A 15,452-nucleotide genomic window follows, 5' to 3' on the forward strand; every position below is an offset into this window, starting at 1 on the left:
GTCTCTCCATTCTGGTTATCTGGCTGCTCCTCTGGGCAGCTTTCAAGATTCGTCCAGATCCTTTGGGATCAGTGAGGTTGTGTTGTGATTTAGAGGAAGACTGTGAATAGATATGTAGACAATCAATTACAATGCAAGTGTGGGGGACTCTGTGACTGTGCCAGAAACAAAACAAACACCCATCCCCTCAGCCATACAAGAGTTCAGCCTGGTCCTCCTTTGTCACAATTCACAATGATGTTTGTTCATGCGATCTTATATCACAGTACCATCAGTGAGAAATGAGACAGAGCAGGAAAAAGCGGGCAGCTTTTGTGCGAGAACCAGCACTCAAATCCTTTTTAAGGGTCATTCATCTTGGCTCAAGATCATCGAGTGAGTTTCATGGTGGGTAGAAATTTGAATCCAGGATTCCCTAGTTCTAATCCAAGACTCTCACCATTTTGCACACCTTTCTACCCTTCCAGGCCTGAAGGAGGCTCCGAGGCTTGAGCATTCATAAGCTAGTGAGCTCTTTGAATAGTGAACCCAGACCCAGACCGAATGCCCCCCAAACCAGGCCATAATACAGCAGATTCAGCATTTGGTTTGCTTCCACACTAATTCAGCCATTGCAGCATCCTCCTCTCCTGACATTTCAGAGAATTACTAAACATGGTAATAAATCATTGCCTTTGTCTCAAATAATAAAAGGGAACAGGAGAATCTTCCGTGAATTCTTTCAAGAATGCCTTACGGGCATTTCAGAGAGCCAGAATAAACTGAGACAGACAGCCCCTGTTCTAATAATATCAGCCTTCAACTTTGGGCAGGTCCAGTCTTATAGAAACCATCAATCTCATTATCTGAGAAGAAAAGCTGAACATTAGTCATATTCTTTTTATAAACACACTGTGACCAATCCTTCAAAGAAATAAATGCAACCTCTCCTCTACCCCAAATGAAAAAAGTCACGGTGCATCCCTCTTATCTTCTACAAGGGCTACAGCTCAAAGGGCCAAGATGAATGAAAATGGGCTGCAGCTAAGGAACAAGACCCCATGCCTAAAGCACCTCTTGTCTGTGCCGAGATGAAGAGATTAGTCTTCTATGACAGCAGGGGTTGGACACCACCAAGTTTTATTTCAGGGCTTCTATTCTAGAAACCTTTACTAGGAATGACCCCATTCGTTTCACCAGGAATTATTTTCTTAATTAAATATGCTTAACATTGCTCTGAAAGACAGGGAAAAGATGGAACGATACTGTACAGTATGTTCAGCTGTAATTCTAAAGGCCCATCAAGTCCCTTTTTAATGCATGGTGCTTTCTTCCAAGGAAGTGTGTTTAATATTAGGCTTCAGAAGCCACTTAGAGCACAATCCTCTAGAAAAGAACACTTTTCTGGGAGTAAGCCCCAATGAACATGCCTGAATAGGCTCCTGAGTAGACATGCTTAGCTTTGCGCTCTCAGGAATTCATTTAGGGGAAAACCATTCACAGGGTCATGAGCAAGACTCATCCAACAACAGCTCTGCAAAGGAAGCTGCTTTGTGTTGAATCAAACCATTCTGTGCACTGGTCTTTCCCAGCCTTCCTACCTGTCATTCTTTAACTGGAGATGGGACTTCCTGGATACAATTCATGAGCTCTATCACTGAGCTATGCCCTTAGAAGGATTATCATGCAAGATGAAACTTGAAGGCATAAAATAAACATTAAAACCAAATGCATTTTGGCCAATAGACCCTCCTCAGTGGTACAAATCGTTAAAATGTACACCATAAAGTAAAATTATTCAAAATACAAAATATAGCATTTCTGACCAAGCTTTAAAACCTGTGAGCTTCCACTGGGGTTGAAATGTCCCTGCCACTAGGCGATGTATCCCCCACTTCAGGCCCCCTTCCCCAGCACCATTCAGCCAGCTGACGGGGGACTTACCAGCTGCAAATCGTTGCCGATGATGTGGGAGATTATCTGGTATTTGGGCAAAACCTCTATAGTAGATGTTGTTTCTACCATAGAGTTTTGCCCAAATACCAGAGCATCTCCCATATCATCAGCAATGTGATGACATCACTTCTGGGTGTGATGATGTCACTTTTAGGCCTCAATTTGCAGCTGGTAAGACACCCACCCCCTCCCCCGCCAGCAACCCTAGCTTCCACAGCAAGATGGGGATTTGAAGCAGGGTGTCCCAGACCCTACTCTGAAGTGCTAATCATTACACCACACTGGCTGTCTTTGGGCAACTGCTGTTGAACAGTAGCAAGCAGCCAGCTGCAGCTGAAGCATGCAAGTTGGGTAGTATCAAGTCACTCAGAGGTTGCTGCCAGACCTGACCCCAATGAGTCCTCCCACAGAGGCCAAAACAGCCCTGGAAAGGATCCTCCCCCACCCCCTGACTTTTACTCACAGAAACTGAAGCCTGGAATGCTGTGGTTGCCTAGCAATAGCCACTGAGGGAATCCATTTTTAAAAGCTATGGGCACTCCTTTGATCATTTTGGTTTTTTTAAAAAAAACCATTGTGTGTGTGTGTGGTTTTTTGTTTTGTTTTTTAGATTTCAGATTTTTCCGCAAACCAGGGGCACTGTTCAGGTTTGTAGAAACTGTCTTGCCCATTCACATCTCCGGTCACCAGTATTCTCAGATTTGGCCAACTTCGCTATTAGTATATAGACAAGTGGGCACCAGCAAGAAACTCGTGAGAATGGCCATCCCATTCCCCCCACCTTTGATTCCTCCCCTCTCCCCACACTTCTCTCAGTGTCTCTCTCTTTCTTACTCTCCCCCCCCCCTTGTCTGTCACACCTTTTCATATTTTTCTGCAAACCTGGGAAGTCCCCCAAGTTTGGAGAAAAATCTCTCCATGTGGGTTCAGTCAGCAGATGGGCCCACATGTGGCTATTAGGTATATAGATTATAAATCCATATTCTAGTTTGAGCGTATACTTATTGCATACATAGTACATCAACATTGTAACTCCCATATTCTAGATGGGGCAGTTGAGGCCAAGACAGAGGCTTGCAAAAGGCCACTGAGTAAGTCCAGGGCCCAGTAAAATCCCAAACCAGAGACTCCCCAATGAGTTGCCCATTCTCTTATACCAGGAGTCGGCAAACTCATTAGTCAAAAGAGCCAAATATCAACAGTACAACGATTGAGATTTCTTTTAAGAGCCAAATTTCCTAAACTTAAACTATATAGGTAGGTACACTGTTTATTAACTTAATAAACTTTAATTAAAGTTTTAACTCTTAATTAAACTATAGGTACACTGAATAAAACTTGATATCATACTTAATAATGATCTTATTTATTGATTCAAATTAAATTGTAAGTAAGGTATCCATAAAATTAAATCATGACAATGACTGACAAACACTTAATGTGAACAATGGCCTTGCATCTCCATGGAAAGTTTGGGTAAGTCAGGTTTGTATTTCAGCTAGAGCACAGCTAGTCCCCAAGATATCACAATGTCTATTAATGTTCTAAGTAGCATAAATTGAAACAAAGTCAGCTCTCTCACATGAAAGGCAGCTACATTTATTACTTGAAGAAGAATACTTCTAAAAACAAACTCTGCAAATTTAATGTATATAAAACACTGGATTAAGGGTTGCTTTCCCCAAATCTAATAATTAAGAACTCTATGATGGTCAGTACAGTCACTCAAACACCAGGCCGTATATTAGCAAAATCCTGGGCCACGGACAATCTCTCAAATTTGCAAAGTGCAACAGATACAATTTGGGGGAAGGGTGGGGACAACTCGGCTGTGAAATTCAAACAGATGAAGGCCGTTACAACATAAGAAAAGCCCTGCTGGATCAGACCAAGGCCCATCAAGTCCATCAGTCTGTTCACACAGTGGCCAACCAGGGGCCTCTAGGAAGCCCACAAACAAGACGACTGCAGCAGCACCATCCTGCCTGTGTTTTACAGCACCCAATATAATAGGCATGTTCCTCTGATCCTGGAGAGAATAGGTGTGCATCATGATCCCCAAATCCTCTCACTCCTCCACTTAAGTTTGCCATTTTATCAGCCCTCCCTCCATTTTGGGTGCCTGCCAGAATGTGGTGGTGGTGGTGGACAAGTGGCGGCTCAGCTCCGCCGGGTGCCTCCCAGAGGTGGTGGGGCACAGCAGCGGCGGGGCACCATCGGGGCCTGCCTAGGTGGCCCAGAACTGGCTGGTGCCCCGCTGTGTGCTTTCCCCTCACACACACACAGGGCCGCACATGCGGCCCCGCAGCCCGGTGCAACCGGGCAGAAGCCTTCGGCACTCCCTCTCCGGCCACGCACGGGCCCCGGGAAGCCCAGAAAAGGCCGGGGGAGGGGGAAAAGGGGACCTTTCACTGGAGATGCTGGGGAATGAACCTGGGACCTTCTGCATGTCAAGCAGATGCTCTACCACTGAGCCACACGGCGTCCCAGGCAAACACGGCGTCGCATTCACTCTCGCCAAGCAGAGAGGAGGCGCTCAGTGAGCCCCGGCTCCTGCCCATTTCTTCCGCAGCCAGGTCCCAAGGAGCCCTCCCCCCCCCTCTCCGACCTAAACGCACCTCTGCCAGCCAACCACCTTCTGCCGGCCACCTCCCGCCCTGGCCGGCACGATCCCCGCGCGCACATGCAGCAGCTGACAGCACCCCCCCAGCCATACCCTCCAGTGTGCGTGCCACCCCTCCCAGCAGTGTGGCGCAGTCCATGGGCCGCCGCGAACCCGCGGGGGGAAACATGCCTTGCCACGCACCCGCCTGCAGCCGCCTCCACTCGGCTGGCGGATCAATGAGGGTGGGGGACTGCGCCGCGCCAGCCTCCTTCTCCCTCCGCCGCCTCCCGGCTGCCTCGGCTTGGGGCCCGCTGCAGTCCCAGGGGCCACGTGGCGTGGTGTGGCCGGGGAGGCGGACGCTGCCACTCGCCAGCCCGGGTCCGCCCTGCACCCCACCGGGGCCCCTCCCCAGCTCCCTTCCTAGATCCCCCCGCCCTCTGGCCACGTGTCGGGTCGTTTGTGCGAGAGCCACACGCAAGGAGCCAAAGAGCCCCATGCGGCTCGTGAGCCGCGGTTTGCTGACCTGTGTCTTATACAATACATCACATGAGCTTTTAAATTACGTGTTCCATGTTGCAAAAGTACTGACATCTCACCTGCCATGACGGATGCAAAGGGCTGTTGGGGATCAAAGGGACATTTCAGTCTGCCAGATTCCATGCTGAGAGCATCCAGTCTGAATACCACTTCCTGTGTAGAGAGGCGATAGTCAGTAGTTTGGTGGAACAGCCCAGAGACATCAGTTTCAGACACAAAAGGTACAGGTGTGTAATGGAGGTGGATTGACTGACAAGTCTCAAGGTCTGCTTTGCAGCTTTCCAGAGATGTTCTACGTTTACCTTTCACATGCAGAGTTGCATTGACCTCATTAATAAACAAACCCACAAGTTGGCTGGACTGATGAGATTCCATTCAAGGCAATTTTGCACCCCAGAAGTCAGCGTGGGGGGGGGGGGGGACCCCGACAAGTTGCATTGCAGTGGGGTTGCTCAGGAGTGACTTTGTGCCTTTCCGGCACAGGGGCTACCTGTGATCTCACATTAGCAGCACTGGAATTTGCCAGTCTCTCTGGAGTCCATGGCTAAGGATAGATCAGATGACCTCTCTGTTATTCCTCCCAGCTTTGCAATGGAGCTGAACAATGCACACCTCAGCAACCTGCATCTGGACTTGGCCCCTGGTTTGCTTGTCTGCTCCCTTCTTCAGTTAGGTAAAGTTAACAGAGCACCTCAAGCTTCAGAAATGAGAGGATCACCTGTTCTTCTTACTTAGCAAGGTGCAGCAGATGGGGGGGGCATGATGAGCTCAATCCTCTGACTTTGTGCAGGGCTCCAAAAATGGGAAAGAAAGGGACCATTGTCTTCAGGCATAAGCTCCTATTCCATATAGGATTACAGCTCCTGAGGTCATCAGGCACTTTGCTAATTGAGGAGGCGGAAGCAGGAGAAGAGAGAAGTCCAGGAGAGGCAACGTCCATGAAGGATGGGGCAAAGCTACACCCACCCAATGGTTAAGGCACCTGCTGGCTTGAATCCACTTTATACTGCGTCCAGCCTCACTCTAACAATGCTGTTATGGAAAACCAACACACAATTTGAGAATCTGGCTGTTGGAGGGGACTGGGCTCAGAATCGGTGCATATGCCAATTCTGCTGTAACTCAAAGTGACAAACTGCCCCATGTGATTGTATGCACAGGGGCATGACCATGTGAAGAGAGGGCTGGTGTGAATTGGGCTGTGCAAGAGGCAAGCAGGAAACCCATTAATGTGCTTTTCGAATTGCAAGGAGATAAATGACTGTCCCCTACATGCCCAGTCCTATTTTTCCCCCACATAGCTATGCAGCGGCAGACACAGCAGCAACAACATGTTTATGTTACACTTCTTAAAATGTTACTTCCTAGATCTACCAGCCCTGAATTGGGTTAAGCAAAGTACCCAGAGGTCCAACTTGGCCACAGATGAACAAATACTAATTAAATGTCATACATTCCTACAAAGCCAGAACTAGAGAGGCTATTACAGATGGTGACTGTTAGCCATCATCTCTAAATGGATCCTCCAAATTTGAGTGCAGTATGCCTTCCAGTACTAGATGCTGACAACAACTGCAAGAGATGCTTCTCACCAGCATGCCTAGTTTGTGAACTTCCCATGGGACATCCGGCTGGCTGCAGACTAAAACCAGTTCTTGTGTTCCTGTATCTTTGGGTTTAGTATACCAGGAGACACGAACAACCTATGTCCAAGGAATTTAAGAGAAAATCTGGCAGAAGTTTCATGGGCAGCAGGCTCTAGTTTTAAAACCAGCAATATCAAAGTATGCGACTCTTTGAAAGAAGGATGTTCATAATTTTTAAGCCAGATAACAGAGCCTACCTTCCCATCAGCCAGATGCATCTCCTTCCACAGTTTGCTGGTTGTTAGCAGGCCACAAAGGCTGATGAATAGGCATGAAAAGATCATGACAGAGACAAAGACCATGGGCAGTTTTTGTTTCCCCAACAGGAGATTCTAGACTCCCCAAATTCCCATGTATGCAGTTTGAAGATTACTAAAATGTGTAAAACGGTCATCCAGCCTTTTGAAGACACAAAACTAAGAGTAAGGACTCAGCAGAGCAGCAGAGTGAGGCTCAGATGTAAGTCCCCTCCCCAGACATAATGTAGGCAAAGTAAGGAAGAAGCAATCTAGAGAGCAAAATGGCTCAGCTGGAACTGCCCCCCCCAACACTTCTGGCACACTACCTAGTGCATCATACCACCCCTTGGGATGAACCTAATGGATTTCTTTTAACTTTCTACCATACCTTGCAGGATAAGATCCTCTAAGATCTGGGTTAAAATGTGTGCTTCACACCATTAGTCAATTCATAAGGTGGCCCTGTATTAATCACATTGCTCCAAGAGAAGATACTTGCTGATGTATGATGTGTGTGTGTGTGTGTGTTAAGTGTCGTCAAGTCACTTCTGACTCATGGCGACCCTATGAATAAAAGTTCTCCAAAATGTCCTATCTTTGACAGCCTTGTTCAGATCTTGCAAACTGAAGGCTGTGGCTTCCTTTATTGAGTCAATCCATCTCTTGTTGGGTCTTCCTCTTTTCCTGCTGCCCTGATGTATGATATGCCCTCATCCAAATGTGAAAACATGAGCTTTTACACTACTAGCAGTGCACTTGACATTGTCCTGCTGTTTGCATAGAGGGCTGTCAGATCATTTTTTACTTGCCTGTAGACTGCATTTTCAAGGGAATGACAGATGCTGGGCAAAACCAGAGCCGTTCCTGGTCATGCACCATTTGGAAATTGGGAGTGGATTAAATTACCTCTTTGTGCGCTCCAAGTTCTATGTAGCCACAGACCGGGTGGAAAGCTCCCGTACCACAAATATAAACATGGGTTCTGTTGTAAGACTGAAGGACTCTGATGAAGTTGGCACATTCTTTCTATTGAAGAAAGAAAGGACAAAATTGTTCATTATACATAAATGTGCAAAATATACTCCTAGAGCATACTCAGCACCTACACAAATACAGTTCTCAGTATCTAGTGAGATATGGAACCCCTAAAAGGAATTTACCAGTCTTGAAACTTCCTTGGGCTTCCCACAAAGGTCCTCAGATGTTTCAGCTGAGCAGGAAACTTCAAGTTGCATAGTGTCTGTGAACATTCACACAGTCCCACACTCGGTACTGGCCACTCATTGTATAGTTTGAAGGCTTGCATCTGCCACGGCAATACCAGTGACTGATAATGCAATTCTATGCACAGTTTCTCCAGTCTAAGTCCATTGCAGCCAGTGGGCTTAGACTTGAACAACTGTGCGTAGGATTGCACTGTTAAAATTGGTGCCTTTGGATTAGTTTGTGTGTCCATTAATTCAAAATATGGTTATCTTAAAACTGAGCTAAGGTGGCTTACAAAGCAAATATATTGGTTTGGTAGAGATCTCCTTGTATTTAGTTTTTAAAGAAATAGATGCCCCATATACTCTCAGGTCAAAGTATCTAAGGTGGCTCTCAAATAATTACTAAAACTATGCCCAAAACACAATATGTCAGTCAAAGTATTCAGTGTACTAGCCAGCAATAAAACTGATTAAAAAATTTAAAAAAATAAAGCCACTAAGCAGAAGGCTGAGAAGCCAAACTCATCAGAGACCTGTTTTATCTCAAATTTGAAAATGCGGGAAAATGCAGGGAAATGCAGGGGAAAGCGAGGTGACCTCTGACAGTCGGAAAGGGCACGCATAATCAAAACAAAGATCTGAAGTCATCGGAGGAATGACAGCAAGGGAAACAGCCATGCATAAAAGGCCACACACCCACCCTACCTGCCCCTTTTCATACACATCAGACTTGCACAGTGACTAAGTGCACTTTTGTGCACACTGAATAATGCACTTTCAGTCCACTTCAGCAATATAAGCTTTCAAGAGTCAAAGATATCTGATGAAGGGAGCTTCGACTCTTGAAAGCTCATACCCCAAGAATCTTGTTGGTATCTAAGGTGCTACTAGACTCGAATCCAGTGTGGAAGTTGTTGCCTTTCAATTGTGACTGAGGGGAGCCTCTAAAAAATTATACCAAACTTATGCATTTTAATAGCATGGGCACCAGTGGAAGCCAAATTAAATATGCATTGTACTTACATGGGCATCCTTTCCTGCCAGTTTACATAAATCCACCTTGTCCGTGGCAGTGGGCCAAAATATCTGTAATGCATTTAGAAGAGGTATTTTAGACTCAAAAGACACTTGATTTCAGCCTACTGGATCTCTCACCCCCAAAAGAGTCCAACCCATGACCACTCCTCCACCCTTTCTCCAGCTGCATGTGCAGGAAAGGTCTGCAGCAGCCTCACAGGAGTCATCCTCCCTTTCTGCAGCTGCCCTAGGAATGTTTGGGAGGGCCAGCATGGTGTAGTGGTTAAGAGTAGTGGTTTGGAGTGGTGGACTCTAATCTGGAGAACAGGGTTTGATTCCCCCCTTTTCCACATGAGCGGTGGATGCTAATCTGGTGAACTGGGTAGGTTTCCCCCCTTTTCCACATGAAGCCAGCTGGATGACATTGGGCTAGTCACAGCTCTTAGAGCTCTCTCAGCCCCAAGTACCTCACTGTCTGTTGTGGGGAGGGGAAGGGGAGGTGACTGTAAGCTGGTTTGATTCTTCCTTAAGTGGTAGAAAAAGTCAGGATATAAAAACCAATTCTTCTTCTTCTAACTGAAGAAGGAGCATAGCTCAACATACTTGTGTGAATTCCTCACATCTGATGCACCATAGATATAATCTGTGTTCAGGTTTCAAATCTGACTCTAAAATATGTCCTTGAGTACCTACTCCAGTGACCTTTAGTACTCTGAAGGGAAATCAGTGGCTGTAATTTGGCTGTGTTGTGACTCAAAAGTCAGTTTAAGACAGTTAAGACCCAGTGAAGAGTTCCAAAAGAACTGGAAATTGTACTATTCTTATGTTTGTCAAAATGCTGTATAAACAAAATTGAAAATGGATGGATATAATTTTAAACTGGAGTTAGCACTAATGTTAAAACTATTTGAATAATTTGTAAAGCAAGCATTATTATCATACAATCATAGAATCATAGAGCTGAAAGGGACCACCAGGGTCATCAAGTCCAACCCCCTGCACAATGCAGGAAATTCACAACTACCTCCCCACCCACACCTAGTGACCAGAAGATGGCCAAGATGCCCTCTCTCTCATCAACTGCCTAAGGTCACAGAATCAGCATTGCTGACAGATGGCCATCTAACTGCAAAAGTTATTAACAGCATAAAGAATGAATGAGTAAGCAAAAAGTAAGAGTGTCTATTACTAAGAAGCTAGGATACTCTATAATAAAGGGAAATTATTTTAATGCTATCAAAAATTCATATGTTCACCCTGAATTTGTTTTTGTTTTATTTTATGTTTGTATTGTATGGCATTGTTTTCTACTGTTCTATGTATTCTATCCTTGTTTGCATTCTTATAGAAACAAAATACCAATAGTTTAAAATAGGCATGTTTACATTTTGTTTGAGAAAGGAAAAGTTCCATGGATCTTTTCCAGAGTGAAAGCAAAAAAGTTGTGAGGGCCTTCAGATCATTTGTGGAATGAACACCACACAGGTTAAGATGTGGCTTTTCCCCTTCCTTCCCTAGACATTTAGGCACATGCAGGTTAAGACAAGCAAGCAGATCCAGCAAAACTGGTATCCCCATTCCGAGGTCTCCCCCTTTCCAATTTAATGTTTAGGATCACAATTCCAAGTCATGACTTACAAGCGTTGTGAATTTCTTTTCCCCTATTGGTCAAGTAGACAAAGAAGAGTACCTATTTTATGACTCTGTGACTCTCCTAAAGTGTAGCTCTGCCTTCAAATAAAAGCACTGACAGTGTAGGCTCGGTCCTGCCCATGAGAACTGCATCATATCCCAAGTCTCATAGATTCATGTGAGCCTTCTGTATACGTAAAAAAGTGTGTAGGTTTAAAGAAGTTCACCCAGGCTTTAACCTTGATTATTTTTCTTACAATAAATCTATATTAAAAATCCAAAGGCCAAAGTTTCCTTCTAGTTTTGTGACTTTTATATCATGCATCTTTGATCTTAAAACTATGATTGTATCTAATTTAGTAACTGGGGGAAAATGAAGTTTTGATATGTATATTAATATGTTTTCAATTAGCAAAGATGAAGAATCCACCATTCGGGTCATGCTTAAAACAAAGCACAATACAGATTCAACATTATTTTAAACTGGAGCCATTAATTTATTTCTGATTAAAGTAATATATTAGAAGGGCTGGTCATGAGGTCCTCGGTCAGTGAAGAACAAAGGCAATTCTCAGTAGGAACATGAGACACATTTAGTAGGTGGTTCTGATATAGGGAATATACTATTAATTTTAAAAAGGAGTGCAACATCTAGGCTGCAAATCTGCGAATGCTAACAGGGAAGAAAGGCTAACTATGCAACTTACTTCTAAACAAAGACAGGATTGTCCAGTATTAGGTCAATTAGAGCTAGTCGATCTAATCCGTTAGATGAATTAAAACCTTCTTATTAAAGATCTTTTTTTCCAAAGTAGAAGTACTTATTTTAAAAAACTGTGGATAGAAGTTTCCATCTTGAAAGGGCATCCCTCTTTCATACAGGAGGGAATGCGTCTTCACAGCACAAGGTCAGGTCTGGGGTCCGCACGCTGTGTCAGGTGCAAGTTGCAGTGTCCAGTTTGGATCAGGACACCAGTGCTCAAAGGGGCTGTCTGCAGCTTGCTGAGACATGATTTTGGTGATTATCCCCCCCACACACACACACACACACAGAGCGGAGCATTAGGAGCCCCGTGGCGCAGAGAGGTAAGCTGCAGTACTGCAGTCAAAGCTCTGCTCACGAACTGAATTCAATCCCCTAGGGAAGTCGGTTTCAGGTAGCCGGCTCAAGGTTGACTCAGCCTTCCATCCTTCCAAGGTTGGTGAAATGAGTACCCAGCTTGTTGGGGATAAAGTTTAGATGACTGGGGAAGGCAATTACGAACCACCCCATAGACAAAGTCTACTTAGTAAACATTGTGATGTGACGTCACCCCATGGGCCAGCAATCACCCAGTGCTTGATTAGGGGACTACCTTTAGCTTTACCAGCAAAACAGCCATGGAATGTGGAATGGCAGCTCCTATGCTGTGTTGCCTGGCTGCACCATAGGGTTGCCAACCTCCAGGTAGGAGCTGGATATCTCCTGGAATTACAACTTATCTACAGACTACAAAGATCAGTTCTGCTGAAGAAAATGGCTGCTTTGGAGGATGGCCTCTATGACATTATACTCTGCTAAGGTGCCTCCACTTCTCAAACCTTGCCCTCTCCAGGCTCTACCTCCAAATCACCACATATTTCCCAAGTAGATCTTGGCAACCCTGTGGTACACCAACAACAACAGGGGCTTCTGATAGGGCTATAAGTAGCTTTTTTTCTTCAAAACTATTGCTTTTACTCATATGCAAATTCGGAACAGTTAATCCTCAAATAAATTATTCAGTAGATATATAAAAAACAGGTAACAGCCCTAAAAACTAAACATAATAAGAACTAGGGTGGCCAGCAGACAAGTGGCACCTGGAGATCTCCTGCTATTACAGTTGATCTCCAAACAACCAAGATCAGTCTGCCTGGACGAAACGACACTGCCTGGACGACACTGCTTTGGACAGTGGAGTCTAAGGCATTATACCCAGATGATGCCTCTCCTCTCCTCTCCCCTCCCCAAACCCTGCCCTCCTCAAGCTCCACCTCCAAAAACTCCAGGTATTTCCCAACCCAGAGCTGGCAACCCTAATAAGAACAGAAAATATATTTATAGGACAAACTATAATTTCTATTTGCCACTTTCAGCAAAATAGCTTTCAGAGTGATTAGTTCATTTACTTAGGCAGAGTGATTAGGTCATTTACTTTGTAATGGAATTCAGGAGAAGACATATATGATGTCTAAGGAGGAATAACACCCCACTGTGATTCTTATAATAAAATTCCTGTCTCACTTGACTTGGCCCAAACCCAGGATATGCAGAATCTTTCAGTTGGAAGGACATCAAGTAATCATTAAACCTAAGGGGACACTCGCACAACTTTAAGTGTAACATCTTTTAACTATGGTGATTTATAGCCAAACCATGAAAAGGGAGAACAGAGGGCACTCTTTACTTGTAAAGACCTTATCTTGTCCAAAAGAAATAAAATACCTTTTCTTTTCCTGCAAATGGTAGCTGGCAACCCTCCATGAATTGCATTTGAAGGGGCAAAATCATTTTCCTCTAGAGAGAAAAAGCAGCTACAAAATAGAGAGGGGGCACCGCACTACAAGCACATGAGGGGAACACAAGAGGTCCACCCTGTGACTGGACCAAGTTCACCTGGCCAGTGTCATTTGCAGTCTAAAGATCTGAGGAAGCTTCTCCTCATTCAGACACCTAGTCTAAATGATACAAAACAAAAATTAAACAACATTTTATTTTTTACAACATTTATTTCAATATGAGCTTTTGTGAGTCATAGCCCATTTCATCAAATAGATATGTGATGGGAAATCAAACTGAGGCATTTTAATGGGGCAGGTTGGTGGACCGGAGGAGTCAAGGCTTGGTGTGAATTAAATCATGAGTCTTTCAAGTGTAGATTTCAATTTAAGGTGGGGGGGGGAGTCACCAGATTTTTGTTTTATTTTGCCATGTAATCTGCATGATACACTCAGCAAAGAGAGTTCGGTTTTCATGTGCTATGTTTTTTCACTTGCAAAGGTTAGCATATGCATTTGGCATGTTGAATTGGTAGGTTGCTACATTAACAATCCATCTCAGGAATTCTGTAATGATTTGACATGCCCATGGCATTTTGTATGTCTACATTATGTTCACAGTACTCTTGATACTGATTTATTCTTGTTCTGTCTTATTATAAGGAACTCTTTTCTTTTGCTTTGCACTGTGATTTTTTCATTGTATGTATAAACATACATTGTATGTATAAACATATGGCTTTTATCATTGTATGTATAAACAACATTTCTGGATTATTCATTATTAGGGAAAGTACAAGGAAGACAGCCTTAACAAGGAAGTGGAAGGCCTTTCCATGGGGAACAATAAATTTACACAGCACTCTAATAACACATTATTTCGAGTCCCCAAACACAAGTTTCAAAACCAAGATGCTCCAAAGAGCCATAGCTTATGATCTATCATCACTGTATATGCAAGTGGGAGACCAAAACAGCTTGTGTCAAAAAAGGTTCTTGAGAATTTGATCTATTTATCACTTTGGCCAGATGTAGCTGAGGCTCCAGGCATGCACAGTGCCTGAATGTTGGCAGTCTGTCAAAGTTTTGGTGCTCCGTGATAGCGAATCCATTAAGGCAGTCATGGGTGGATCTTCCGAGTAATTCCACAGTGATAACTGGAATAGTTTGCTATCCTTGCTTACCCTCCTGTCTGAGCAGTGTGGCGTCTAAAAGTGCCATACAATACGCAACCACCCATATTTCAAGAGAAATATTTCAATTGTGTTTAGCCTCCCTGCCGCACATGATTCTTAAGGAATTTTCTTATCAGTAAACAGTAAACAGTACCTTTATTGGCATTAACAATAGAAAAAGAATTTTCTTATCTAACTTTTCTCTTTTCTATCATGGTGGTCATCTTATTAACTGGGGAGAGTAATTTTGTGGGTAAGCTGGAAACAACATCAGCCACATTATGGGTGGATTCTAACCACCCCTGATATAAACCCACCTCTCTATATTTTATATTTTGGTATTGTTCAGCATATTAATAGCATACCATTAACTGCTCTGGAGAATTCATTGAGTTGGTCACCCCTTCCTATAGCAGCTGCTCAAGTTGACTAATCACCTCTGCACGCACACTTATTTCCACTAGATTTATAATGATCACCATAATTCAGATTTATTTGAAAGGGTTTAGACAATAAAAACAGTCATTCAAGAGGCTAATTCCCACTTTGGGACACTGCATTCAGCTTCGGCATCAAAGAGAAGTGTATTCAACCCCACCCCCGAACTGTTTATACTAGTATAAGCTGCAGGAAGATGTCTAATATTCTAAAATTACAGCTTTGGTCCCTAACGGACACCTGTAACAAAATGCATTTTGTCAGATGACTCTGAAAGCCAAGGAGCACAAAGGACAGGCTTCAGCTCCTGGTAGACCCCAACTTGTATGGTTTCCTGACACAGAGGAAAGGCTGGAGCAGAGGAGGGTGGCACCCAGCCAACGCAAACCACAGACAGTCTAAACACAGCACAGCACAAACACCACATTCCAACACTTATTTGCTACTGGGGAGTACCTTGCAAGCACAGACGCCTTTTAAGTGCATTTGATATACACAAA

The 15,452-nt window shown here is 44.1% G+C and overlaps 1 protein-coding gene across 1 annotated transcript in view; it reads right to left on the reverse strand.

Moving 5' to 3' along the window:
• Window positions 1-15,452, reverse strand: part of SEMA3D (semaphorin 3D) — a 111,044-nt gene that overhangs the window by 79,996 nt on the left and 15,596 nt on the right. The window contains exons 3-5 of the mRNA XM_056846855.1: window positions 9,194-9,256; window positions 7,869-7,988; window positions 5,137-5,230 (exon numbers count right to left, since the gene is read on the reverse strand). Coding sequence (XP_056702833.1) covers window positions 5,137-5,230; window positions 7,869-7,988; window positions 9,194-9,256 — 277 coding nt within the window. The remainder of the gene's footprint in view (window positions 1-5,136; window positions 5,231-7,868; window positions 7,989-9,193; window positions 9,257-15,452) is intronic.

Source organism: Euleptes europaea, chromosome 3 (assembly GCF_029931775.1).
Source record: "Euleptes europaea isolate rEulEur1 chromosome 3, rEulEur1.hap1, whole genome shotgun sequence".
NCBI lineage: Eukaryota > Metazoa > Chordata > Lepidosauria > Squamata > Sphaerodactylidae > Euleptes > Euleptes europaea.